At 50.3% G+C, this 26,215-nt stretch overlaps 1 protein-coding gene across 2 annotated transcripts in view; it reads right to left on the reverse strand.

The window, feature by feature from the left end:
• Positions 1-12,461: 12,461 nt before the first annotated feature.
• The window catches only part of LOC132831362 (uncharacterized), a 30,655-nt gene continuing 16,901 nt past the window's right edge, over positions 12,462-26,215 (reverse strand). For both annotated transcript variants that reach the window (XM_060849462.1, XM_060849461.1), the window contains exons 3-7: positions 26,021-26,133; positions 24,388-24,453; positions 20,831-20,908; positions 18,763-18,855; positions 12,462-13,752 (exon numbers count right to left, since the gene is read on the reverse strand). In XM_060849462.1, coding sequence (XP_060705445.1) covers positions 13,687-13,752; positions 18,763-18,855; positions 20,831-20,908; positions 24,388-24,453; positions 26,021-26,133 — 416 coding nt within the window. In that variant the 3' untranslated portion in view covers positions 12,462-13,686. The remainder of the gene's footprint in view (positions 13,753-18,762; positions 18,856-20,830; positions 20,909-24,387; positions 24,454-26,020; positions 26,134-26,215) is intronic.

The following is a 26,215-nucleotide window of genomic DNA, read 5'->3' on the forward strand; positions in this document are numbered from 1 at the left end:
CTGAACACCTCCAAAACAAGAACATCCCTTCTCAAGTCAAGAACATCCCTTCTCAAGTCAAGAACATCCCTTCTCAAGTCAAGAACATCCCTTCTCAAGTCAAGAACATCCCTTCTCAAGTCAAGGGACCAAAACTGGATGTGACATTCCAGAGACCAGGTTAATTTACGATATCTGGTCGGCATGGACCAGTCGGACTAAAGGATCCATTTCCCTGCTGTACAGCTCTATGACTCTGGGTACAGTCTCCTCTCCTCTGTTCCTCATCTCCTGCTCCTTGGATGTTGCCTGACCTGCTGCGCTTTTCCAGCGCCACACTCTTGACTCTGATCTGCGGTCCTCACTTTCTCTCGGTCTCATTGGGATGAACTCAGATTTCTCCAGTTTTCTCATTTCCCCTCCCCTCACCTTGTCTCAGTCAAATCCCTCGAACTCAGCACCACCCTCCTAACCTGCAATCCTCTTCCTGACCTCTCCGCCCCCACCCCACTCCGGCCTATCACCCTCACCTTGACCTCCGTCCACCTATCACATTCCCAACGCCCCTCCAAGTCCCTCCTCCCTACCTTTTATCTTAGCCTGCTGGACACACTCTCCTCATTCCTGAAGAAGGGCTCATGCCCGAAACGTCGACTCTCCTGCTCCTTGGATGTTGCCTGACCTGCTGCGCTTTTCCAGCAACACACTCTCGACTCTGATCTGGAGTCCTCACTTTCTCTCGATCTCACTAATGCCTTGTACATTTGAAACAACACTCGCCAATTTTTATACTCTATTCCTTTAGCAATAAATGACAAAATTCCCTTTGTCTTCTTTTTACCCACAGACTAGCTTTCTGCAAATCATGCACTAGGACACCCAGATCCCTCTGCACCCTGAAGTTTCTCTCCATTTCGATAGTAAGTTACTTTTCTATTCCTCCTGACAAAATGGTTAACCTCACACATATCCACGTCCAATTCCATCTGTTAAATTTTGGCTGATTTCATATTCATTTGTAAATTTCTTATTTCTTCATCGTAACTCAGTGTCCAACCTACCTTTGTGAGGTACCTTGTCGAACACCTTCTGGAAGTCTAAATGTAACACATCTACTGGTTCCCCTCTATCCACTCTGGTTAAGACCCATTCTACAAACTCGAATAAATGAGTCAGACAGGGGCTGGGTTGCAAGCCCCTCAGCCCCCTCCCTCTAAGCCAGAAATCATCTCCCTCTGTCGTCCATTCTTCAAAATTGAGCAGGACCGGAACTCTCTCACTGATTATTAGAGGTGGCACGATGGCTTAGTGGTTAGCACTGCTGCCTCACAGCACCAGGGTCCCAGGTTCGATTCCAGCTTCAGGGCAACTGTCTGTGTGGAGTTTGCACATTCTCCCCGTGTCTGCGTAGGTTTCCTCCGGGTGCTCCAGTCTCCTCCCACAGTCCAAAGATGTGCAGGTTAGGGTGAATTGGTCATGTTAAATTGCCCGTAGTGTTAGTCAGAGGAAATGGAGGGGGGTTACTCTTCAGAGGGTCGGTGTGGACTTGTTGGGCCGAAGGGCCTGTTTCCACACTGTAGGGAATCTAATCTAATATTAACAGCTCCCAGAGCGTCATAAAGATCTACAGTATGGATAAAGGCCTTTCAGCCCATCAAATCTGTACTGGTCAAAAACAAGCACTGAATTGTTCACCCACTCACACATTTCAGTCCCAGTGGATGTTCTTCTCAATGAATTAGCTCACACCATATCATTTATAAAAAGTACTTCATGTCACAGTCGATGTAGAAAGCACAATACAGATCGGTGTTTATCAAGTTGTAGTGGCACTTTGAGTGTATTGCAATTCCACATTAACTTTACCGAAAAACATCCGAGTACGTGACACTCCTCAATCCTGTCCACCATTCGATAGGAGCGAGCCTGATCTCATTATGTTGGCACCTTCACGGGTGACATGATGCCTCACGGAGCCAGCGACCCAGGTTCGATTCCTGCCTCAGGCGACTGTCTGTGTGGAGTTTGCACATTCTCCCCGTGTCTGCGTGGGCTTCCTCCCACAGTCCAAAGGTGTGCAGGTTAGGATGGAGTGGCCATGCTAAATTGCCCCATAGTGCACAGGGATGTGTAGCTTAGGTGTGTTAGCCATGAGAGTGCAATCTGTACTTACCTGTCCGTGACGCGGGACTCCGTGCTCTACGGCCTGTTCCCCGGGACGCACACCGAGACAAACATCAACTGCGCCTGGAGGATCATCAACTCGGTGAAGGACGCTCTCTGGGCGGTCCGAAACCTGTTGATCTTCCAGCTGAAGGAGTTGACCCCGACTGAGTGTTGCAGACTGGCACATTCCAAGGTCCAGGACTACGTGTTGAGGGACGCGCTGAAGCTTGGGGCAGCTGCTGCCAAGGCGCGGTGGGGAAAGACCACCGTGTAACATCTGCCTGTCTAAAGAAGATCAGGGGGCCCATGCAGTAAGGGGGCTCCACTGATGCCTCAGCTAATTATGTGGATGGTAAACGTACAGACCTATACATAAAAATGATAAATTCTGATCTCGGTATGTAAATGTTTAGGTGTGTATGGCATGATCAACTGGACAGACCATCAAATTATTTTATGAATAAAGTATATTTTTGAAATAATAAAAAAAGAACCTGCTCTTGCTGCAGATGATGGGGGTCGATGTCACGGAGGACCTCAAGGAGGTGAAGGGCCAGCAAGCCTCGCTCTTTGCCTCGGAGGCTTCCAAGATAATCTTTGGGTCCAGGGTCCGCTCGGTGGAGCAGGACGAGACGTGCTCACGTTTCTTCTTCCAGAAGGTGCACAAAGAGAGCTCTGTGCTCAGCAGCCTGAAGGAAGAAGACGGCTCGACAACGTCATCTCAGGCTGACGTCATGAGGATCAGTAAATCCTTCTATGCCAGTCTGTATGACGCGAAGCCGACCGACAGCGCGGCCTCCCAGTCGTTCCTGTCGTCTATCACGGAGGTCTTAGACGACAGAACACGCGAGAGGCTGGACCAGCCACTATCTCTGGACGAGCTGACCAAGGCCCTCGAGTCCTTTGAAAAGAATAAACTCCCGGAAGCGACGGCTTACCGGTCGAGCTCTATTCCGCTCTGTGGGACCTGATTGGCCAGGACCTGCTGGAGGTGTATGTCAGTATGCTTCGGGCAGGTACCATGAGCAAATCCATGAGGAAAGGCATCATCACCCTCATCTATAAGCGGAAGGGGGAGAGGGAGGAACTCAAACATTGGAGACCAATCTCACTGTTGAATGCAGATTACAAAATCCTGTCAAAGGTCATCGCCAACCGGGTCAGGTCTGCTTTGGGGTCGGTGATTCACCCTGACCAAACCTGTGCTGTGCCAGGCAGGAAGATCGCTGAGAGTCTCGCACTCCTCAGGGATACGATCGCCTACGTGCAGGACAGGGGGTGGGACACCTGCCTGATCAGCCTGGACCAGGAGAAAGCCTTTGATATCACACATGTATATGAGAGATGTTCTCTCCAAAATGGGCTTTGGGGAGGGAATCTGCAATTGGATCAGACTGCTCTACACCAACATCATCAGTGCAGTCTCAATCAATGGGTGGGAATCAGATAGCTTCCCAGTCAGATCTGGAGTCAGGCAGGGCTGCCCTCTCTCTCCTGCCTTGTTTGTGTGCTGCATAGAGCCATTTGCCGAGTCCATCAGGAAGGATGCGAGCCTGAGAGGGGTGACTATTCCGGGCAGCGGGGGCCTACAGGTTAAGGCCACCCTGTACATGGATGACGTCGCCGTTTTCTGCTCGGACCCGCTGTCCGTGCACAGACTCGAGTGCATCTGTGACCAGTTCGAACAGGCCTCAGGGGCCAAGGTAAACCGAGGCAAGAGTGAGGCCATGCTCTTTGGGAACTGGGCCGACCAATCCTCAATCCCCTTCACCGTCAGGACCGACCACCTGAAGGTGCTGGGTATATGGTTCGGGGGGGCTGGGGCTGGAATTGCGAGCAGCTCCTGAAGGTCTTCGAGGGGAACCTCTATTCTCCATCTTGTCGGCGATCCCATTGTGTGTGCTTCCTGCACAGAGGAGTCGGGTTGTGACGATCCATGTGTACAACCCCTATGTTCCAGCAGCTGATGTCCTGACCTTCCTGGGAAGGTATGTCCAGGTTGAGGGAGAAGCCACTGATGTGACCGACCTCTTTGGGATCTAGACCAGTAAGCGGCAGGTCAGGGTAACTCTGAGGGTCGATGATAATGGGATCATTCTCCACCCACCCTCGAGCTTCTCAATTGGAGGGAACAGAGGCTACCTGACATATACAGGGCAGCCGAAAGTGTGCCGAACCTGCGGGAAGGCAGGACACGTGGTGGCGGATTGTAAGGTGACCATCTGCAGGAATTGCAAACAGGAAGGTCACCTGACTAAGGCCTGTCAGGAAGCAAAGAGCTGCAACCTGTGTGGAGAGGAGGGCCACATGTACAAGACCTGCCCAAGACGGGGGAGTCCCACTTATGCACAGATGGCTGGAGGTGGCAATGTGAGCCGTGGACCCCCAGAGACCATCAAGGTTAATAAAGGGAACTGTAAGTGGGATAACTGTAAATTCGATTAATTCAAACTGTTCTTTGTAATGTTAAGATGTGCAATGTATATATCTATGAACGACATGACAAATTGAACAGGTACTAAAGATTTATTTCTATGAATAAAGTATATTTTGAAATTTAAAAAAAACCGCAGGGTTACAGGGATAGTAGAGTGGGGGGAATCTGGGTGGGATGCTATTCAAAGGGTCATAGATTCATAGAGATGTACAGCACAGAAACAGACCCTTCGGTCCAACCCGTCCATGCCGACCAGATATCCCAACCCAATCTAGTCCCACCTGCCAGCACCCGGCCCATATCCCTCCAAACCCTTCCTATTCATATACCCATCCAAATGCCTCTTAAATGTTACAATTGTACCAGCCTCCACCACTTCCTCTGGCAGCTCGTTCCATACACGTACCACCCTCTGTGTGAAAAAGTTGCCCCTTAGGTCCCTTTTATATCTTTTCCCTCTCACCTTAAACCTATGCCCCTCTAGTTCTGGACTCCCTCACCCCAAGGAAAAGATTTTGTCTATTTACCCTCTCCATGCCCCTCATCATTCTGTAAACCCATGTAAGGTTACCCCAATGGGCCGAATGGCTTTCACACTGTGGGGATTGAATGGCTCCTTCCCAACTGTTGTCAGTGACCTTTGACCCTGTTACAGATCAAAAGTCTGTGCCAGGCAACTTTGCATATTTTTAATGATGGGAAAAACACTTGCAGGAAAAAAGTCTTTTTCATGGGTGGCACGGTGGTTAGCATTACTGCCTCACAGCGCCAGGGACCCAGGTTCAAATCCTGCCTCGGGTGACTCTCTGTGTGGAGTTTGCACGTTCTCCCCGTGTCTGCGTGGGTTTCCTCCGGGTGCTCCGGTTTCCTCCCACAGTCTAAAGATGTGCGGGTCAGGGTGGATTGGCCATGGGAAATTGCTCATAGTGTTAGGTGCATTAGTCAGAAGGTGGGTTACTCTTTGGAGGGTCGGTGTGGACTAGTTGGGCCGAAGGGCCTGTTTCCACACTGTAGGGGATCTAATCTCTGCCTCTCAGTGGGACAGGCTTTATTTCTTGATCTGTAGTCCTAAATACCCCGAGAGGAGAAACATCCAGTCAGCACTCCCCCAACATTCTCAACCCTCCTCATAACGACGTTGTCAATCCCAGGAATCAGCTTTAGTGAACTCACCCTGAACTAAATCCCTCCATAAAGGAAGTGACCGTACACAGATAAGCTAGTACAGCTGCAGCAATGCCATAGGGTCATAGGGTCACACAGCACGGAAACAGACCCTTCCGCCCAACCTGTCCATGCTGAACATAAACTAAACCAGTCCCACCTGCCTGCTCCTGACCCACCTCCCTCCAAACCTTTCCGTTTCATGTCCTTCTCCAAATGTCTTTTAAACATTGTAACTGTACCTGCGGCCACCCCTTCCTCTGGAAGTTCATTCCACACACCCACCACTCTCTGTGGAAATCAAGTTGTGCCTCAAGTCTTTCACCTCTCAGCTTAAAAATACACCCCTCCCGCCCTGCACACCCCTCCGGCCCGGCCTACACATGATTCCAGATCCACGGCGATGGGATTAATCTGCGACTGCGGGTGATCCCGAGAGGCCACAGGCACCGAGGGAAAGGGAACATCGCAATAAAGGAATGAAAAATAAAATCTTGCTGACGACGCACGGAGCAGAGCTCTTGGAGACTGCTCCCACTATCTGGTAACCGTGGCGTCAGTGCAAACAGGACGTAATCTCCTCACTCAGCAATAACTCTGGCCACCTCCTCAGTTACCAGGCGGAGTTCTCCAGTCAGCACTCTACCTTTCCAAATGGATTCGTGCTTCCTGAGTAATTGGGTTGGCCAAGCAGGAGAGTTTGATGAACAGGTTCAGAGAGAGAGGTTCTGCCAGAGACGGATCTCTCATAAGAATCAGGGAAGCATCAGCCAGAAGTATCACACCCTCACGAGTGTCTACACTGAGGGCAGGGGGATGTGGAGAGATCACCCCCTACCCTTGTAGCTCCACTGTGATGATGCTATTGATCTCTGTGCTTCCTCTGTCGGTGACTGAGATGTCATAAGGTGTCGCAGATTTGAAACAGAGACGAGGGTACATTACTTCTATCAGGGACTCAGGGACACTGAATAATTTTTTTATTAGATTACTTACAGTGTGGAAACAGGCCTTTCTGCCCAACAAGTCCACACCGACCCGCAACCCACCCATACCCCTACATTTACCCCTTTACCTAACACTACGGGCAATTTAGCCTGGCCAATTCACCTGACCCGCAACATCTTTGGACTGTGGGAGGAAACCGGAGCACCCGGAGGAAACCCACGCAAACACGGGGAGAATGTGCAAACTCCACACAGTCTGTCGCCTGAGGCGGGAATTGAACCCGGGTCTCTGGCGCTGTGAGGCAGCAGTGCTAACCACCGTGCCGCCCACAAATGTTAAGAAACTCGCAGACAGCTTTTTAATTAGCAGTGGGTTAAAGGGTTATAATGCAATACAATACAGCCCAGGAACTGGAACCTTTACCCCACCTACACTAATTCCTAGTCCTTACTTAGAGCCAATACTTATCGTCCATGCTTGGTATCTATCCTCTGTTCACCTCAAGATCCACCTTAAATATTGCTAACCTACCTGATTCGGCCACCCGCACTAGCAGTGGATTCCAGGCACCCACCAGCTTCCAGGTGAAAGATTTTCCCCACACCTCTCCCCGAAACTTACCCCTATCATCTTGGACCCTTGTCCTCTTGTAGTTGACCTTTGCACTCTGGGGGAAAGCCTCTCACTGCCCACCCGATCGATGCCCCTCAAAAGTTCGGAGACCCCCAGTGAGGTCACCCTTTGTCTTTCCAGTGAAAGCAGTCACTCACCACGATGATGCCGTTGTTATTTTCATATCTTTCCGGAAGCTGACTGTGTATCTGCCAGGATATTGGTGCCCTCCAGTTTAGGAGTAACCCATCCCTCCTTGGAAAGATTCCGCCTGGCCGGAAAGGCATCCCAATGATCGACATGCCTGAGGTGTTCCCTCCTGACCCCAGCTCGTGAGCCACGGGTTCCTAGATAACTGTGTCACCAGTTCCTAGCCTCAGTCGCACGTGTTATGGCGGCAGGGTGGGGTAATCCTGAGCGGTCCTGCTTTTGAGTTCGCTGCCTAACTCCTGGAATTGTCGTTGCAGGACCCCGTCACTCTTCCTACCTGTGTTGTTCGTGCCAATATGGACAATGACTTCTGCCTGTTTACCCTCCCATTTCAGGATGCCCTGTACCCTCTCAGAGGTAGATGGGCAGGAGGCTGGGAGAACACAGCAAGCCAGGCAGCATCAGGAGGTGGGGAAGTCAACGTTTCAGGTGGAATTAAAGAATTAAAAATAAAATCTGCGTTTTGACCTAGAGAAGGGCCTCCGCAGCAGAGTGACTGGACACTGCTCCCACTGGCGTCAGCACAAACAGGAAGTAATCTCCTGACTCAGCAATAACTCTGCCACCTCCCTCAGTCCAGAAGGAGGATTACATCTGAACCATGACTTAGATTCATAGAAATGTACAGCTCGGAAACAGACCCTTCGGTCCAACCCGTCCATGCCGACCAGATATCCCAACCCAATCTAGTCCCACCTGCCAGCACCCGGCCCATATCCCTCCAAACTCTTCCTATTCATATCTCCATCCAAATGCCTCTTAAATGTTGTAATTGTACCAGCCTCCACCACTTCCTCTGGCAGCTCATTCCACACACACACACCACCCTCTGTGTGAAAAAGTTGCCTCTTAGGTCTCTTTTATATCTTTCTCCTCTCACCTTAAACCTATGCCCCTCTAGTTCTGGACTCCCCCACCCCTGGGAAAAGACCATGTCTATTTACCCTATCTATGTCCCTCATGAGTTTATAAACCTCCATAAGGTCACCCCTCAGCCTCCGACGCTCCAGGGAAAACGGTCCCAGCCTGTTCAGCCTCTCCCTGATGCTGCCTGCCTTGCTGTGTTCTCCCAGCCTCCTGCCTGTCTATCTCGGATTCCAGCATCTGCAGTGTTTTTGTCTCAGAGACAGCCATGACCCTGGCACCAGAGGGGCGTCAGACCATCTTAGAGGCCCTCTTGCAGCCCAGAATCTGTGCCACGTCGAATGAATCTCCAATTCCAGTTGCTCTGCTACACTTTGCCCTGCCCAGTGTACAGCAGTGGTGGGGGGTGTCATTGCTCTGGTATCCCCACCATCGGAATCCCAAACGGAATTCCTGTTTGGCAGGGGGAACCGCTGCAAGGGACTCCTGTACTGACTGCCTGTGCCATCTCGGGTCATCCACCTACCTTCCTGAGCTCTTGACTGGGGCCACATTTCTATAAGTTCCATCAACTGTATAATGCTGTCGGCCCCTCGTGTGTTCCTTAGTGTCTCCAACTGTAACTCAACCCGAACCATTGGTTCAAAGAGCAGCTAAGGCTGACTACACTTCCTGTGGATGTGATTATCAGAGATACTTCCTGTGGATGTGATTATCAGAGATACTTCCTGTAGATGTGATTATCAGAGATACTTCCTGTAGATGTAATTATCCGAGATACTTCCTGTGGATGTGATTATCAGAGATACTTCCTGTAGATGTGATTATCAGAGATACTTTCTGAATATGTGATTATCCGAGATACTTCCTGTGGATGTGATTATCAGAGATACTTCCTGTGGATGTGATTATCAGAGATACTTCCTGTAGATGTGATTATCCGAGATACTTCCTGTGGATGTGATTATCAGAGATACTTTCTGAATATGTGATTATCCGAGATACTTCCTGTGGATGTGATTATCAGAGATACTTTCTGAATATGTGATTATCCGAGATACTTCCTGTGGATGTGATTATCCGAGATACTTCCTGTGGATGTGATTATCAGAGATACTTTCTGAATATGTGATTATCCGAGATACTTCCTGTGGATGTGATTATCCGAGATACTTCCTGTGGATGTAATTATCAGAGATACTTCCTGTAGATGTGATTATCTGAGATAATTCCTGTGGATGTGATTATCCGGGATACTCACAGGCTCCATGATTGAACATAAGAAATAGGTACAGCAGTGGCCTATTGATCCACCATTCAATAAGATCATGCTGAGCTTTATGTGGACTCAGCTCCACTTACCCGCCCCCTCACCTTCCTTCCTTTCCTGATCAAAACAGCGTCTCTTTGTCTTAAAAACATTCACTGAGGTAGCCTCAACTGTTTCACTGGGCAGGGAATTCTACAGATTCTCAACCTTCTGTGTGAAGAAGTTCTTCCTCAACTCAGTCCCAAATCTGCTCCTACGCAGCCAACGACCCCAGCGCCCTGTGGATGACCATTTCAACTCCCCTTCCCCCTTCCCCAAGTCCTGGGTCACCTCCGAGCCACCCGAGGTCTGGAGGAGGAACGCCTCGTCTTCTGCGTTGGGACCCTCCAATCCCACAGCATCAATGTCGACTTCAGCAGGTTCCTCATCTCCCTTCCACCCCCCCTACCCACTTCCCCCCCACCTTATCCCAGATCCAACCCTCCACCTCGGCACCGCCCTCTTGACCTGTCCCACCTGCCAGCTCCACCCTCCCCTCCGACCTATCACCTTCACCTCCCACCTGCATCTGCCTGTCGCCTTCCAAGCTACCATCCCCCAGCCCCACCTCCACACCCCTAACTATCTCTCAGTCCCCTTCCCCCACACGTTCCCGATGAAGACCCTGTGCCTCAAACGTCGACTCTCCTGCTCCTCGGATGCTGCCTGACCAGTTGTGCTTTGCTAGCACCACATTTTTCGACTCCCCCTTATTTCGAGGCTCTGCCCCCGAACTCTCGTTTCACCCACCAGTGAAAACATCCTCCCTGCTTCTATCTTATCGATTTCCTTCATAATGTTAAATCTTTCTGTAAAATCTGACCTCATTCTTCTGAGTATAATCCCAATCTACTCAGTGTCTCCTCATAAGCCAACCCCCTCAACTCCAGAATCAACCGAGTGAACCATCTCTGCGCCCCCTCTAGTGCCTCTCTCAGGTAAGGAGACCAAACCTGCCCACAGTACTCCAGGGGGGTTGGTCTCACCAGCACCTTGTACAGCTGCAGCATAATCTCCTTGTTTTTAAACTCCATCCCTCTGGGAATGAAAGACAATATTCCAATTGCCTTCTTAATTCTCTGCTTCACCTGCCTGTCAGTTGTACGTGACTGGGTTATGGACAGAGGGAGGCAGGAGAGTGCCGTTGAGCTTGAGATGAGATCCCGCACGATTGTACTCAATGGTAGCACAGGCCTGACGGGCTGAATGGCTTTCGCCTGGCCCCAGCTTGACAGTTCTTGTGAACGCCTGTTACAACTGGGCCCCTGAATTGTTGAGGCCACAGGGCGGTATGCTTTGGAGAATGTCACACCAAGATTGTGTTTATTTTATTATCGTTCATATGGAGAGGCGTCTCAAAGGCTTCCTTGAAATTTATTGCTGGGTCAAGATTAGATTCGATTCCCTACAGTGTGGAAACAGGGCCCTTCGGCCCAACCAGTCCACACTGACCCTCCGAAAAGTAACCCACCCAGACCCATTCCCCTCTGACTAATGCTCCTAACACTACAGGCAATTTAGCCTGGCTAATTCACCTTGACCTGCACATCTTTGGACTGTGCGAGGAAACCCACACAGACACGGGGAGAATGTGCAAACTCCACACAGACAGTTGCCCGAGGTAGGAATTGAACCTGGGTCCCTGGTGCTGTGAGGCAGCAGTGCTAACCACTGAGCCACCGTGCCCTCCCCCCACTCAGATTGCTGGATTCAGAGTCCAGAGTGCTCATCATAGGCCAAATCTTTAAAGAGAGAGACAGAGAGAGAGAGAGAGACAATGAGTCAAGACAGCAGGGTAGCCAGTCATCTGAAAAGATAGCCATGGATAATATTTGTGCAGGCTAGTTCTCCGACAACGCCTCAGTTGCGTTCCAGTGAAACCTCATTTAATAGAAGATCACTGAATAGAAATAATGGGGCCTATGGGGAAAGTGGGGTTAGGGGCTGACCAGTCAAAAATATCACTCACAATCACTCAGAAATTACCCAAAAGCCGAATGAAAAGTATCAACAGCCTGAAGGAAGGTTTAAATCATATTTATTAACAAAATAAAAGTAGGTTTAAGACATTGCATTGAAAAGGTACGGCTAATGCAGGGACAGTGTTATGATCAGTTTCAGAAGTGACTGGCTGTAGCTGATGGGCTCTTGACTGTTGGTTGGTGGTTGGTTTAGATTGTGGGATGTGCAGCTGCAGGAAGAAATTAGAGTGGTATGCATAATAGCAATGCAGTCCTGCAGGAATTATACCGGACTTACCCAGGAACGATACGCTCTCGTCTCAGAGGTTAAACTCCAGGAGTTTAATGTCTGCGTTTAAGCTACTCAGTGCATAGTGCTGTTCCCGCTCACACAGGAGAAAGTGAGGACCGCAGATGCTGGAGATCAGAGCTGAAAATGTGTTGCTGGAAAAGCGCAGCAGGTTCAGGCAGCATCCAAGGAGCTGGAGAGTCGACGTTTCGGGCATGAGCCCTTCTTCAGCAACACATTTTCAGCTCTTCTCTCTCACATACTCTTACCACAGCTGATATCTGCACACGTGCGAAACAATGGTCACTGGAATATTGTGAACAGAGATAAGCATTCTCAAAAATAGCGTCCCCTAATTCTTCAGCAATGCTAAAGCTAAATCGTCCTGCCAAAACAAGAACTGAGTCTAGAGTGTGGTGCTGGAAAAGCACAGCAAGTCAGGCAGCATCCGGGGAGCAGGAGAATTGACATTTCGGGCAAAAGCCCTTCATCAGGAATACAGTATTTTGCCCGAAATGTCGATTTTCCTGTTCCTCAGATGCTGCCTGACCTGCTGTGCTTTTCCAGCACCATTCTAATCTAGACCCTGTGTCTGTGTGCGCACTTGTGTGTATTGTGTCAATTTAGTTTAGATTCCCTACAGTGTGGAAACAGGCCCCTCAGCCCAAACCGACCCTCCGAAAAGTAACCCACCCAGACCCATTTCCCTCTGACTAATGCACCTAACACTAGGGGCAGTTTAGCATGGCCAATTCACCCTGACCTGCACATCTTTGGACTGTGGAAGGAAACCCACATAGACACGGGGAGAATGTGCAAACTCCACACAGACAGTCACCTGAGGCAGGAATTGAACCAGGGACCAGGGTAAGGCAGCAGTGCTAACCACTGAGCCACCGTACAGTCCTGTAAAGTAAAGGTTAAAAAACAGAATTACAAGAGCAAGGAGGTGGTGTTGAACTTGTACAAGCCACTGAGCTGGAGTACTGTGTGGGTGGCACATTACTGAAAAGATGTGAGCACATGACAGGGAGGACAGAAATGGTTTACTAGGATGGTCCCAGGAATGAGAAACTTCAACGGTGCGGATCGATTGGAGAGATTCGGACTGTTTTCCTTGGAAGACAAAAGCTGAGAGGAGATTTTGATAGGAGTTTCCAAAATCACGAGGGACCTGGTGGGAGTAGACGGGGAAAAGCTGTGGTTGTTGATAAAAGGATTGAAGAGGAGGTGGCGCAGATCGGAAGGAATTTGCAAAAGAGACCACTGTGGTGTGAGAGAAACCTTTGTCACTTTGCGAGGGGTCCAGAACTGGAGGCAGATTCAACTGAGGCCTTTAGTATTATTGGATCAAAAAACAGGGATAAGGCAGGACACAGTCACAAAGTCCTGATGCTCCTTCAGAGAGCTGGAGCAGCCGTGATGGGCCGAAAGGCCTCCTCTGCACCATTCTCATCCAATGATCAATGGAATTTGGTCACGAGGTTTACTGGAACAGTTAGCCCAGCCCAGACACTGCGCCTGTGCCTCACGGTCGTCTCTGGTCAGGGGGTGTCTCGCAGTCTCAGGGAGTGGAGAGGGAGCCTGTGTGACAGGGCCCGGGATGGCACAGTGTGTCAGGGCCGCAGCCTGGGCTCCCTGGGTCACTCCTGGGCGCAGGGGAGAGGCAGCTGGGCTGGAGAGGGAGCTTGGTGGGTGAGGGGAGACGCTGCACCTCCTTCCATTTCCTTAAGGGGGGGCCCTCACTTCAGTAACTCTCGTAAACGCTCTCGTAGGTCTCTTCCTCAGCCTGAGGCTGGATGTTCTGAGCACCCTAAAAAAACAAGGAGCAGAGAAAGACAGAGTTAGTGTCTGACTACTCAACCAAGAGCTTGACGTGGCTGCGAACACTCCCAAGGTCTTTTCCCCGGAGAAGGAGTGCCGACCATTGCGGATGATGCGAATCCCAATCCTGGGGATCAGGGAGACTGGGAACGGTCCCCTACAGGCCTCATGCTCCTGTTCCCAGCTGGGAGTCAGATGGAAGGAAGTTCCCAGTTCCAATGCCTCCACATCCTTCCTATAGTATGGCGACCAAAACTGCACACAATACTCCAGATGAGGCCGCACCAGAGTCTTATACAACTGCAACATGACCTCAGGACTCCGGAACTCAATTCCTCTACCAATAAAGCCCAGTACACCATATGCCTTCCTCACAGCACTATTTACCTGGGTGGCAACTTTCAGAGATCTGTGTACATGGACACCAAGATCCCTCTGCTCATCCACACTACCAAGTAGCCTACCATTAGCCCAGTAATCCATCTTCTTGTTACTCCTACCAAAGTGAATGACTTCACGCTTAGCTACATTGAATTCCATCTGCCACCTTTCTGCCCAGCTCTGCAACTTATCTATATCCCGCTGTAACCTACCACATCCTTCTTCGCTGTCCACAACTCCACCGACCTTTGTGTCATCCGCAAACTTGCTCACCCAGCTTTCAAGCCCCTCCTCTAGATCATTTATAAAGATGACAAACAGCAATGGTCCCAAAACAGATCCCTGTGGTACACCGCTAGTAACTGCACTCCAAGATGAACCTATACCATCGACTACTACCCTCTGTCTCCTTCCAGCCAGCCAATTCCTAATCCAAACCTCTAATGCACCCTCAATGCCATACCTCCGTAGTTTTTGCATTAGCCTACCATGGGGTACCTTATCAAACGCCTTGCTAAAATCCATATACACCACATCTACTGCTTTACTCTCATCCACCTCCTTAGTCACCTTCTCAAAGAACTCAATAAGGTTTGTGAGGCACGACCTGCCCTTCACAAAACCATGCTGGCTATCCCTGATCACGTTATTCCTATCCAGATGTTCATAAATCTTATCCCTTACAATTCTCTCTAAGACTTTGCCCACAACAGAAGTGAGACTCACTGGCCTATACTTACTCGGGCTGTCCCTACTCCCCTTCTTGAACAAGGGGTCCACATTCGCTATCCTCCAGTCTTCTGGTACTATTCCCGTTGACAATGACGACATAAAAATCAAGGCCAATGGCTCTGCTATCTCCTCCCTAGCTTCCCAGAGGATCCTAGGGTAAATGCCATCAGGCCCAGGAGACTTATCTATTTTCATCCTTTCCAGTATTCCCAGAACCTCTTCCCTACATACTTCAAGGCCATCCATTCTAATCACTTGTGACTCAATATTCACATCAGCAACAGTGTCCTGTTCCTGAGTGAATACTGACGAAAAGTATTGATTTAGTGTCTCTCCAATCTCCTCCGCCTCCACGCACAACTTCCCACTACTATCCTTGACTGGACCAATACCTACCCTAGTCATCCTTTTATTCCTGACATACCTATAGAAAGCCTTTGGGTTTTCCCTAATCCTACCAACTAAAGACTTTTCATGTCCCCTTCTCGCTTCTCTTAGCTCTCTCTTCAGATCCTTCCTGGCTGCCTTATAACTCTCAATCGCCCCAACTGAACCTTCACGCCTCATCCTTACATAGGCCGCCCTCTTCCCTTTCACAAGGGATTCCAATTCCTTATTAAACCACAGCTCCCTCACAAGACCCTTTACTCCCTGCCTGACTGGTACATACTTATCAAGGACACTCAATAGGTGTTCCTTGAACAATCTCCACATATCGTTAGTGTTCTTCTCCTGAAGCCTATTTTTCCAATCCACGCATCCTAAGTCATGCCTCACCACATCATAATTTCCCTGCCCCCAGCTATAACTCTTGCCCTGCAGTGCACACTTATCCCTCTCCATCACTAAAGTAAAAGTCACCGAGTTGTGGTCACTGTCCCCAAAGTGCTCACCTACCTCCAAGTCTAACACCTGGCCTGGTTCATTACCTAGAACCAAATCCAGTACAGCCTCACCTCTTGTTGGCCTGTCTACATATTGGATAGGCATATGGAAGTTATTGGGCTAGTGTAGGTTAGGTAGGATTTGGTCGGCGCAACATCGAGGGCCGAAGGGCCTGTACTGCGCTGTATTTTTCTATGTTCTATATGTTCTATGTTCTATGCCCCAGGACCAGTAGCTTGAAGTGATTGCCCACATGAAGCCCTCTCTGTGCCACAAGCCCATTGGTCAGTCCATGAGAGCACTCAACATGTCCGCTGGATGGGCTTTCTGTATTCGCTCATGCATCACTGGCTGGGTCCACGTTTATTGCCCGTCCCTAGTTGCCCCCTTGAGATGATGGGGGTGAGCTGCCTTCCTGAACCGCTGCAGTCCATCTGCTGTGGGTTGTCCCACAATGCCCTTAGGGAGGGAACTCCAGGAGTTGGGCCCGGTGACAGTGAAGGAACAGGGATATTTTTCCCAAGTCAGGGTGGTGGGTGGCTCGGAGTGGGTACTTGCAGGGGCTGGTGTTCCCAAATATCTTGTCCTTCAAGACGGGAGTGGTCGTGGGTTTGGAAGGTGCTGTCTGAGAATCTTTGGTGAGTTTGTGTGGTGCATCTTAGAGACGGTACACACTGCTGGGTCAGTGGGTGTCAGTGGGTGAGGATGTGGTGCCAATCAAGTGGGGGCTGCTTTCTCCTGGATGGTGTCAAGCTTCTTGAGTGTTGTTGGAGCTGCCCCCATCCAGGGACAAGTGGAGAGTTGACCAGGGACTTTGCACTCTCCAAACGTTTCTGGATATCACATGGAGCAAACGAAATAGGCCGGAGAGCAGTCTCTGTGATGCTGGGGCCCACTGGAGGAGGCTGGGATGGATCATCCACTGACACTGCTGGCTGAAGGTTGCTGTGAAAGCTTTAGCCTTACCCTTTGCCCTGATGCGCTGGGCCCCTCCATCATTGAGGATGGGAATACTTATGGAGCCCCCTGCTCCAGTGATTAAATAAAATCGTCCATCACCCCATTCACAACTGGATGTGGCAGGACTGCAGAGCTTAGATCTGACCCGTTGGTTGTGGGATTGCTTGGCTCTGCTTATCACTTGTGCTTGTGTTGTTTGGCATGTTGATTTGCCAGATGGACACCTCACCATCAGGTATGCCAGGTACTGCTCCAGGCACGCCCTCCTGCACTCTGCACTGAATCATTGGGACCACTGGGTCTCCCCTAATGAAGACATACCCCAATGACTACTGGATCAGTGGTGCTGGAAGAGCACAGCAGTTCAGGCAGCATCCAACAAGCAGCGAAATCGACTTTTCGGGCAAAAGCCCTTCATCAGGAATAAAGGCAGTGAGCCTGAAGTGTGGAGAGATAAGCTAGAGGAGGGTGGGGGTGGGGAGAGAGTAGCATAGAGTACAATGGGTGAGTGGGGGAGGGGATGAAGGTGATAGGTCAGGGAGGAGAGGGTGGAGTGGATAGGTGGAAATGGAGCTAGGCAGGTCGGACAAGTCCGGACAAGTCATGGGGACAGTGCTGAGCTGGGAGTTTGGAACTAGGATGAGGTGGGGGAAGGGGAAATGAGGAAACTGTTGAAGTCCACATTGATGCCCTGGGGTTGAAGTCTTCATCCCCTCCCCCTCTCACCCATTGTACTCTATGCTACTCTCTCCCCACCCCCACCCCCCTCTAGCTTATCTCTCCACCCTTCAGGCTCACTGCCTTTATTCCTGATGAAGGGCTTTTGCCTGAAACGTCGATTTCGCTGCTTGTTGGATGCTGCCTGACCTGCTGTGCTCTTCCAGCACCACTCATCCAGAATCTGGTTTCCAGCCTCTGCAGTCAGTATTTTTACCCCAATGACTACTGACCCTGTAAGGGAGGCCCCTTACCCTGAAACTGATGTGAACTGGGAACGTTTCAACCCAATCAGCGAGAACCTTAGTGTGGTTGGGGAGAGAGATAATGTCACCAGGACATTCTGTCTTGCACCCCTCAGGACGCAATGCAGAAATAACTTCGATACCACCTCAGGAGAGAATGGTTGTCAAGTCGATTCTGGTTGGCTGAGGCATTGCCTTGGAGAAAGCAACCAACAACTATAGTAGCCAGTGGGCCACAGACACGGTGGGCTGTACTGTTCTATGGTCTAGAGGGTCCTCAAGCTCTGGTTTAATTGAGAAAAGGGCACGGGAAGTGACTATCTTTTGTTTAGAGACAACAAATAACTGAATACAGAGGTAATGAACTTCTATTTTCACTTGTTTGCAATGATACATTGACAGACTGTGACCCACCCTGTGCAAGCGAAAGTGTGTTCACTGAGGATTCTGGGTAATCCAAGATGGAGGGCAGGAATAAAATCATGACTGGAAGAGCTGCTCCTTTTTTCTTTATTGCTGAGATATTTTCAGAGTTGGAGCTGACTTCCTTGAATCCCTGGAGTAGGAATTACTGTTTTGTAAGTTGTTGCGCCGTTTGGAAACTTTGGAAAAGAAGATCAAAACAACGGCACCGAAAAGAGGAAGAGAGAGAGAGAGAACAAGGACCATGTGGTTGGTTAAATTAGAAAAAAAGGATCAGTGAACCTGCACAGCTGTCTGACCAAGCAGTGAACTTTCAAACATTTAAGAGGCATTTGGATGGGGATATGAATAGGAAGGGTTTGGAGGGATATGGGCCGGGTGCTGGCAGGTGGGACTAGATTGGGTTGGGATATCTGGTCGGGTTGGACCGAAGGGTCTGTTTCTGTGCTGTACATCTCTATGACACTAAGGCCAGCACCTTGTTTGAATTATCGATGAGCTCATGGAGATATGTTGCTTTTTCGAACAACTATTTAAGAGTAGACTTCGCACTGTGTAAATTATCGGGAGAGTTTCAATTTTGGTATTCTTGTGACAGTCCTGATGAGTGCAAGATGACTGACAGAGATGACTCAGGGAGAGAGAGTTAAACAAACCGTTGATGCTTTATATCTCCAAGATGAGGCCTGGGTCTTGGATCTGTCGTTGTCGAGGGAGCTATACACAGATACTTCATGTTTCTGCAGAGCCTACACAGAGAGAGCACAAAATGTCACCTCATTTTGCCGCCAACACTCGGGGAACAACTGGATGAGTAATAATTAGCAAACAAAAGGGAGGATTAAATCACAAGAAAAGGGAGAATGAGAATACAGACCGGGCAGCCTATCTTCGGAGGGACTGGGGATCAGACACCTGTGCACCTTAAACCCAGCACCAAGAGCAAGGGCCAGAGGGAATCCTTACCAATGTCTCCCTGGCTGCCACCCATCGTTATAGGGTCAGCGGAGAGCAGCCTCCAGAAGGAACGCGTGTGCATGTGGAACAGAGGGAGACTGAGAGAACTCAGCATCGGTCAGCATCAGAGAGAGCAAGGGGGCTCCGCTGGCTCACCATATACAAGGGGCACCCTGAATACTGACACACCACACATTCCCACTCACACCCGATTCTCACACCCCTCCCTCTCCCCGCACTGGGGCCCCCCTGTAAATATTGATACACTCCCCTCTCCCCCACCCAAGGGGACCCCCCAGTAAATACTGACACACTCACCCCTCCCCCTCCACCCCGGGGACGCCTTGTAAGTACTGGCATACTTCCCCCTCCCCCCCCCCCCGGGACCCCCTGTAAATACTGACACACTCATCCCTCCCTCCCCCCAGGGACCCAGCTGTAAATACAGACACACTCCCCTCCCCAAGGGATCCTCCCGTAAATACTGACACACACTCCCCTACCTCCCCCCCCAGGGACCCCCCCTGTAAAAACTGACACACTGCCCCCGCTCCCCACCCCGGGGAATCCCCTGTAAATACTGACACACTCCCGCCTTCCCCCTGGGGAACCCCCTGTAAATACTGACACACTCCCCCCTCCCCTCGGGGACCCCCCTGTAAATACTGACACACTCCCCCCTCCCCTCGGGGACCCCCCTGTAAATACTGACACATTCCCCCCTCTCCCCGGGACTCCTCTGTAAATACTGACACACTCCCCCCTCCCCCTCGGGGACCCCCCTGTAAATACTGATACACTCCCCCCTCCCCCCGGGGACCCCCCCTGTAAATACAGACACACTCCCCCCTCCCCCCGGGGACCCCCCCTGTAAATACTGACACACTCACCCCTCCCCCTCGGGGACCCCCCTGTAAATACTGATACACTCCCCCCTCCCCCCGGGGACCCCCCCTGTAGATACTGACACACTCCCCCCTCCCCCTCGGGAGCCCCCCTGTAAATACTGACACACTCCCCCCTCCCATTCGGGGGCCCCCCTGTAAATACTGACACACTCCCCCTCCCCCTCGCGGACCCCCCTGTAAATACTGACACACTCCCCCCTCCCCTCGGGGACACCCCCTGTAAATACTGACACACTCCCCCCTCCCCCTCGGGGACACCCCCTGTAAATACTGACACACTCCCCCCTCCCCCCCCCCCCGGGCACTCCTCTGTAAATACTGACACAGTCCCCCCTCCCCCTCGGGGACCCCCCTGTAAATACTGACACACTCACCCCTCCCCCCGGGGCCCCCCTGTAAATACTGACACACTCCCCCCTCCCCCTCGGGGACCCCCCTGTAAATACTGACACACTCCCCCTCCCCTCGGGGACCCCCCTGTAAATACTGACACACTCCCCCTCCCCCTCCCCCTCGGGGACCCCCCCTGTAAATACTGACACACTCCCCCTCCCCTCGGGGACCCCCCTGTAAATACTGACACACTCCCCCTCCCCCTCCCCATCGGGGACCCCCCTGTAAATACTGACACACTCCCCCCTCCCCTCGGGGGACCCCCCTGTAAATACTGAGACACTGCCCCCTCCCCCTCGGGGACCCCCCTGTAAATACTGACACACTCCCCCCTCCCCTCGGGGGACATCCCTGTAAATACTGACATACTCCCCCTCCCTCAGTACTCAGTAATGCAGGCTCGGAGTGTACAGTGATACGAGGACACAATATAATAGCCTGTCTTTGCTGTTGAACGGTACCTTACCATGTAGGCATCCTCAGTTGTAGCTGTCCCTGCGCTCTCTGTTCTGGCATTTTGCTGAGATTCAGAGTTCCGTGGTTTCTGGAAAACAGGGAAATCTGAGGTCAGGAATATTTGTCATGATCCTCTTAATATGGAATCCGTGTGCAGCTCAGTAAAGGCAAATTAACTTTAGTACAAATTCCACACCGTAAATCCTGCGGAACTTTCTTCAATCCTAACTTATGTGCTTCAGGGGAACAACTCTCTGGTTCAGGACTGCAAGTCTTAAATGGGAAGGTAATTTTAAACAAAAACATGGGGTTGAGAAACTGGTAAATGACCCTCCGATAGTTAATTCACAGGGTTGTCCATAAAACCATGCAACAAGTGATCGCTCTGAAATATCTCTGTGGAGACGAGATGTTGACGGTTATCCTTAAAACAAATTCAAAATCACCGCTAAACCAGAAAGCTTTATAAACAGGTGTAAGGAGATAGTCTGGAAAGAATTAATTTTGATAGAGATACAAACTATTCAGGTCAGTCCCTGAATCGAAGGGATTTGGAAGGTGAAAGATATTCCGTTCAAATTCCTGTTTGGAATATCCCAAGAGTGCCACATTGCCAAGAAGGTGAGTTATGGGGGTTAATGAGGTTCCTTTATATGACATAGATTTGTATGTTTTGCAGACAGAAGGGAACTGTTCAAATAGAAACAGTTACAGCTCCCTGGATTGAGTAAAAGAGATACATGCTGATAAGGTGATGCTGGAAAAGCGCAGCAGGTCAGGCAGCATCCAAGGAGCAGGAGATTCGACATTTCGGGCATAAGCCCTTCTTCAGGAATGAGGAGAGGGTGCCAGGCAGGCTAAGATAAAAGGTAGGGAGGAGGGACTTGGGGGAGGGGCGATGGAGATGTGATAGGTGGAAGGAGGTCAAGGTGAGGGTGATAGGCCGGAGTGGGGGGTGGGGGCGGAGAGGTCAGGAAGAAGATTGCAGGTTAGGAGGGCGGTGCTGAGTTCGAGGCTTGGGATTGAGACAAGGTGGGGGGGAGGGGAAATGAGGAAACTGGAGAAATCTGAGTTCCAGATTTCTCCAGTTTCCTCGTTTCCCCTCCCCCCACCTTGTCTCAGTCGATTCCCTCAAACTCAGCACCGCCCTCCTAACCTGCAATCTTCTTCCTGACCTCTCCGCCCCCACCCCCCACTCCGGCCTATCACCCTCACCTTGACCTCCTTCCACCTATCGCATCTCCATCGCCCCTCCCCCAAGTCCCTCCTCCCTACCTTTTATCTTAGCCTGCTGGACACACTCTCCTCATTCCTGAAGAAGGGCTTATGCCCGAAACGTCGAATCTCCTGCTCCTTGGATGCTGCCTGACCTGCTGCGCTTTTCCAGCAACACATTTTCAGCTCTGATCTCCAGCATCTGCAGTCCTCACTCTCTCCGAAAAGAGATAAATTTCAGCCAGGCCTGCACATTAAGCAGAGAAAATACTAACTTTCCTGTTCAAAGCACCAACATGAACGTGAGGTCAGACTCAGTTTGAAGATAGCATTACTGAGGGAGGAGAGGCTAGAAGATTTGATGAGCTTGGAGCTAGAGGGGAAAAGAAAAATTTCCAGTCACCCTCAATGTGAAAACTGTTCAGCTTGAAGACGGAAGAGAGAGAGAGAGAGAGAAAGGAAATCTGCCAAGAATTGCTGTGGATCAGGGGTAACAGGAAGCAAGTGTTTTTGAGTTTGTATCAAATCACTGCACAGGAATTGTTTTCAATCTGCAAACTCCCTCCCTGGGCTTCCAATGCAGCTATGATGAAGTTTGAAGTTAGTGGCGAGAGTGGTGGGCGGCACGGTGGCACAGTGGTTAGCACTGCTGCCTCACAGCGCCTGAGACCCGGGTTCATTTCCCGACTCAGGCGACTGACTGTGTGGAGTTTGCACGTTCTCCCCGTGTCTGCGTGGGTTTCCTCCAGGTGCTCCGGTTTCCTCCCACAGTCCAAAGATGTGTGGGTCAGGTGAATTGACCATGCTAAATTGCCTGTAGTGTTAGGTAAGGGGTAAATGTAGGGGTCTGGGTGGGTTGCGCTTCAGCGGGTCGGTGTGGACTTGTTGGGCCAAAGGGCCTGTTTCCACACTGTAAGTAATCTAATCTAATACTCTGTTAGAAGCTGAGAAACAGCCAGAGACTTCCTGTGAGCTGGGGGACTGGGAGAGGAGGAGGGGAGTGCAGGGAATAACGGGAAAAGAAACGTTGACTTCGGGATTTGCCTTTAAATAGAGTCATAGACTCAAACAGCATGGAGTCAGACCTGTCGGCCCATCTCCTCCATGCCAGCCACAGATCCTAAATTAACCTAGTCCCATTTGCCAGCACCTGGCCCATATCCCTCTAAACCCTTCCTATTCATGAACCCATTCAGACACCTGTTAAATCTTTTTTTTGATTAGATTCCTTACAGTGTGGAAAGAGGCCCTTCGGCCCAACAAATCCACACTGACTCTCTGAAGAGTAACCCACCCAGACTCATTCCCCTACATTTACCCCTTTACCTAACACTATGGGAGGACTGAAGAAGGGCTTATGCCCGAAACGTCGAATCTCCTGCTCCTTGGATGCTGCCTGACCTGCTGTGCTTTTCCAGCAACTCATTTTCAGCTCTGATCTCCAGCATCTGCAGACCTCACTTTCTCCCCATATCAGACAAGAACTTACAGTTAGCAATGGGGTGCTGGAGGCAAGGATAATGGGTGAACAAAGTGGAAAAGCACTCATTATGTAGAGCTGTTTAACAAGATGAAGAATCATTCAGTATGTAAGGTCAGTTTAACAAGGTGAAAAATATTCATTATGTGAAACCAGTGTGCGACAGTCTCGCACATAGATATAGAGCGGGAAGAGATAGGTTCGAAACTGAGCTGAGGAGAAACTACTTCTCCCAGAGGGTTGTGAATCTGTAGAACTCACTGTCCCAGAGTGCAGCGGAGGCAGAATCAATCAACAGATTCAGGAAAGAAATGGAGAGGTTTCTGATGAAAAGCAGGATAAAGGGCTATGTGTAGCAGGCAGGAAAGTGGGGTTGGGACCAGGAAACAAAAAATCCATGATCATGTTAAATGGCACAGTCAGGTGAAGAGAAGGTTCTTCACACAGACAGTGTCACCTGATTGGAATTCTATCAAGAGGATGTTCCATTGCTGAACAGATTTAAGGCAGGGATTGACAGATTTCCAATCTCCAGGAATCAGTTCGGAAGAGTGTGGGAAATTGAAGCAAAGTCAAAGTGTGGCTATATATGAATGGTGCAGGAGGACTGAAGGGCTGAATGGCCTCTGATCTATGTCATTGGAAGCATAAACCTTTCTTTAGACATGCTTGCCGAGCAGGGAAAGCCAGTCACAGTTGGTGGCTTCGCAGCCCTGCTGTGATTCATTCTGGTTGACCCAGGCCCATACGTGCAATCCGCAAATCTTCCAGATTTCTCCTTCCAGGGCAGGGAAGGTCGTGATCCCCAATCTGGCTCACGGATTGGGGTTGTGGGGGTGGTGTTTCTGGTACACATGACCCTCTGCACTTACCTGAGCCTGTGGCACTGGGTTCAGATCAGCAGCTCTCACCAGGTGAGTTTTACACCGGGCACACATCTGAAACAGAAAGAAGATCTCTGAGCTTCACTCGCTTCCCTTTTACAGGGTCTGGCCATTCAGCCCTTCCTCCCTGGGGCTTGTGTTAGTTTTCTCTGAAAGGCGCAGTTTTGCTGCTGCCTCTGCAACTCCCCTCACTTTCTCGATTGATCTCCATGATCTACTGCAGATCCACCTTCAATAGGATCCACCTTCAATAGGATCCACATTCAATAGGTTCCACATGAGAGACGTTCAGATCTTCTTATCCAACCCACTGAATGGTCTCCCAAAACCTTAAACCATATCCAACTTAACTGTCTCTAATTTTGGGATAATCCAAGTTTCTCAGTCTGTCCAGTCCTGGGATAATACCAGTCTTTCTTTAAACCTGGGATAATCTTTGCCTCATCTTCCGCCTGGGAACCCTCCAACCACAAGGGATGAACTCAGATTTCTCCAGTTTCCTCATTTCCCCTCCCCCCACCTTGTCTCAGTTGATTCCCTCGAACTCAGCACCGCCCTCCTAACCTGCAATCTTCTTCCTGACCTCTCCGCCCCCACCCCACTCCGGCCTATCACCCTCACCTTGACCTCCTTCCACCTATCACATCCCCATCGCCCCTCCCCCAAGTCCCTCCTCCCTACCTTTTATCTTAGCCTGCCTGGCACACTCTCCTCATTCCTGATGAAGGGCTTATGCCCGAAACATCGAATTTCCTGTTCCTTGGATGCTGCCTGACCTGCTGCGCTTTTCCAGCAACACATTTTCAGCGATAATCCCAGATACGCAGTTACACTAATCCAAGGATAATCACAGTCACAGAGTCACAGACGTATACAGCATGGAAACAGTCCCTTCGGCCCATCCAGTCCATACTAATCGTAACCCCAAACTAAACTAGTCCCACCTGCCTGCTCCTGGCCCATGTCCCTCCAATCCTTTCCAATTCATGTTCTTATCCAAATATCTTTTGAACATTGCAATTGGACCCACATCCCCCACTTCCTCAGGAAGTTCACTCCACACGTGAACCACGCTCTGTGTAAAACATTTCCCCCTCATACCTTCTTTAAATCTCTCTCACCTTCAAAATGTGTCCCGAGTTTTGAAATCCCCCATCCTCGGGAAAAGGCATCGACCGTTCAGTCTTTATCTCTCATTATTTTGTAAACCTCTGTCAGGTCACCTCTCAGCCTCCTGTGTTCCAGTGAAAAAAGTCCCAGCCTAGTCAGCGTTCCTTTGTAACTTCAGCTTTCCAAACCTGGCAACGTCCTGTAAGTCTCTCCATCTTTAATAACATTCTTCCTATATCTAGCCGATCAGAACTGGACACAGTACTCCAGAAGAGGCCTCACCAACGTACAACCTCAACACGATGTCCCAACCCCTACACTCAAAGAACTGAACGATAAAGGCAAGGGAGCCAAATGTCTTCTCTCTAATCCTGGGATAATCCCAGTCTCCCAATCTCTCCCTAAACCTGGGATGATCCAAATTTCCCAGTCTCTCTAATCCTGGGATAATCCCAGCCTCTCTAATTCAGGACATTCCAAATGGGAGTTGCGATTCCTGTCAAACACTGACCTTCCTTTTGACGAGAACCACTGATGTAGCAGCCACACTGTACAGTGTCAGGATGATGCAAATCGTCCCAAGGATGTACTGCAGGGTGAGCGACTTCTCCATGTGAACAGCATCTGGATGGGGAGAACACACACGGTAATGACAGCAGGCAGTGTGAGGTTCAGAGAGTATCACAGGCAACATCTGCTGGTCATG

Source organism: Hemiscyllium ocellatum, chromosome 33 (genome assembly GCF_020745735.1).
Source record: "Hemiscyllium ocellatum isolate sHemOce1 chromosome 33, sHemOce1.pat.X.cur, whole genome shotgun sequence".
In the NCBI taxonomy this organism is placed as follows: domain Eukaryota; kingdom Metazoa; phylum Chordata; class Chondrichthyes; order Orectolobiformes; family Hemiscylliidae; genus Hemiscyllium; species Hemiscyllium ocellatum.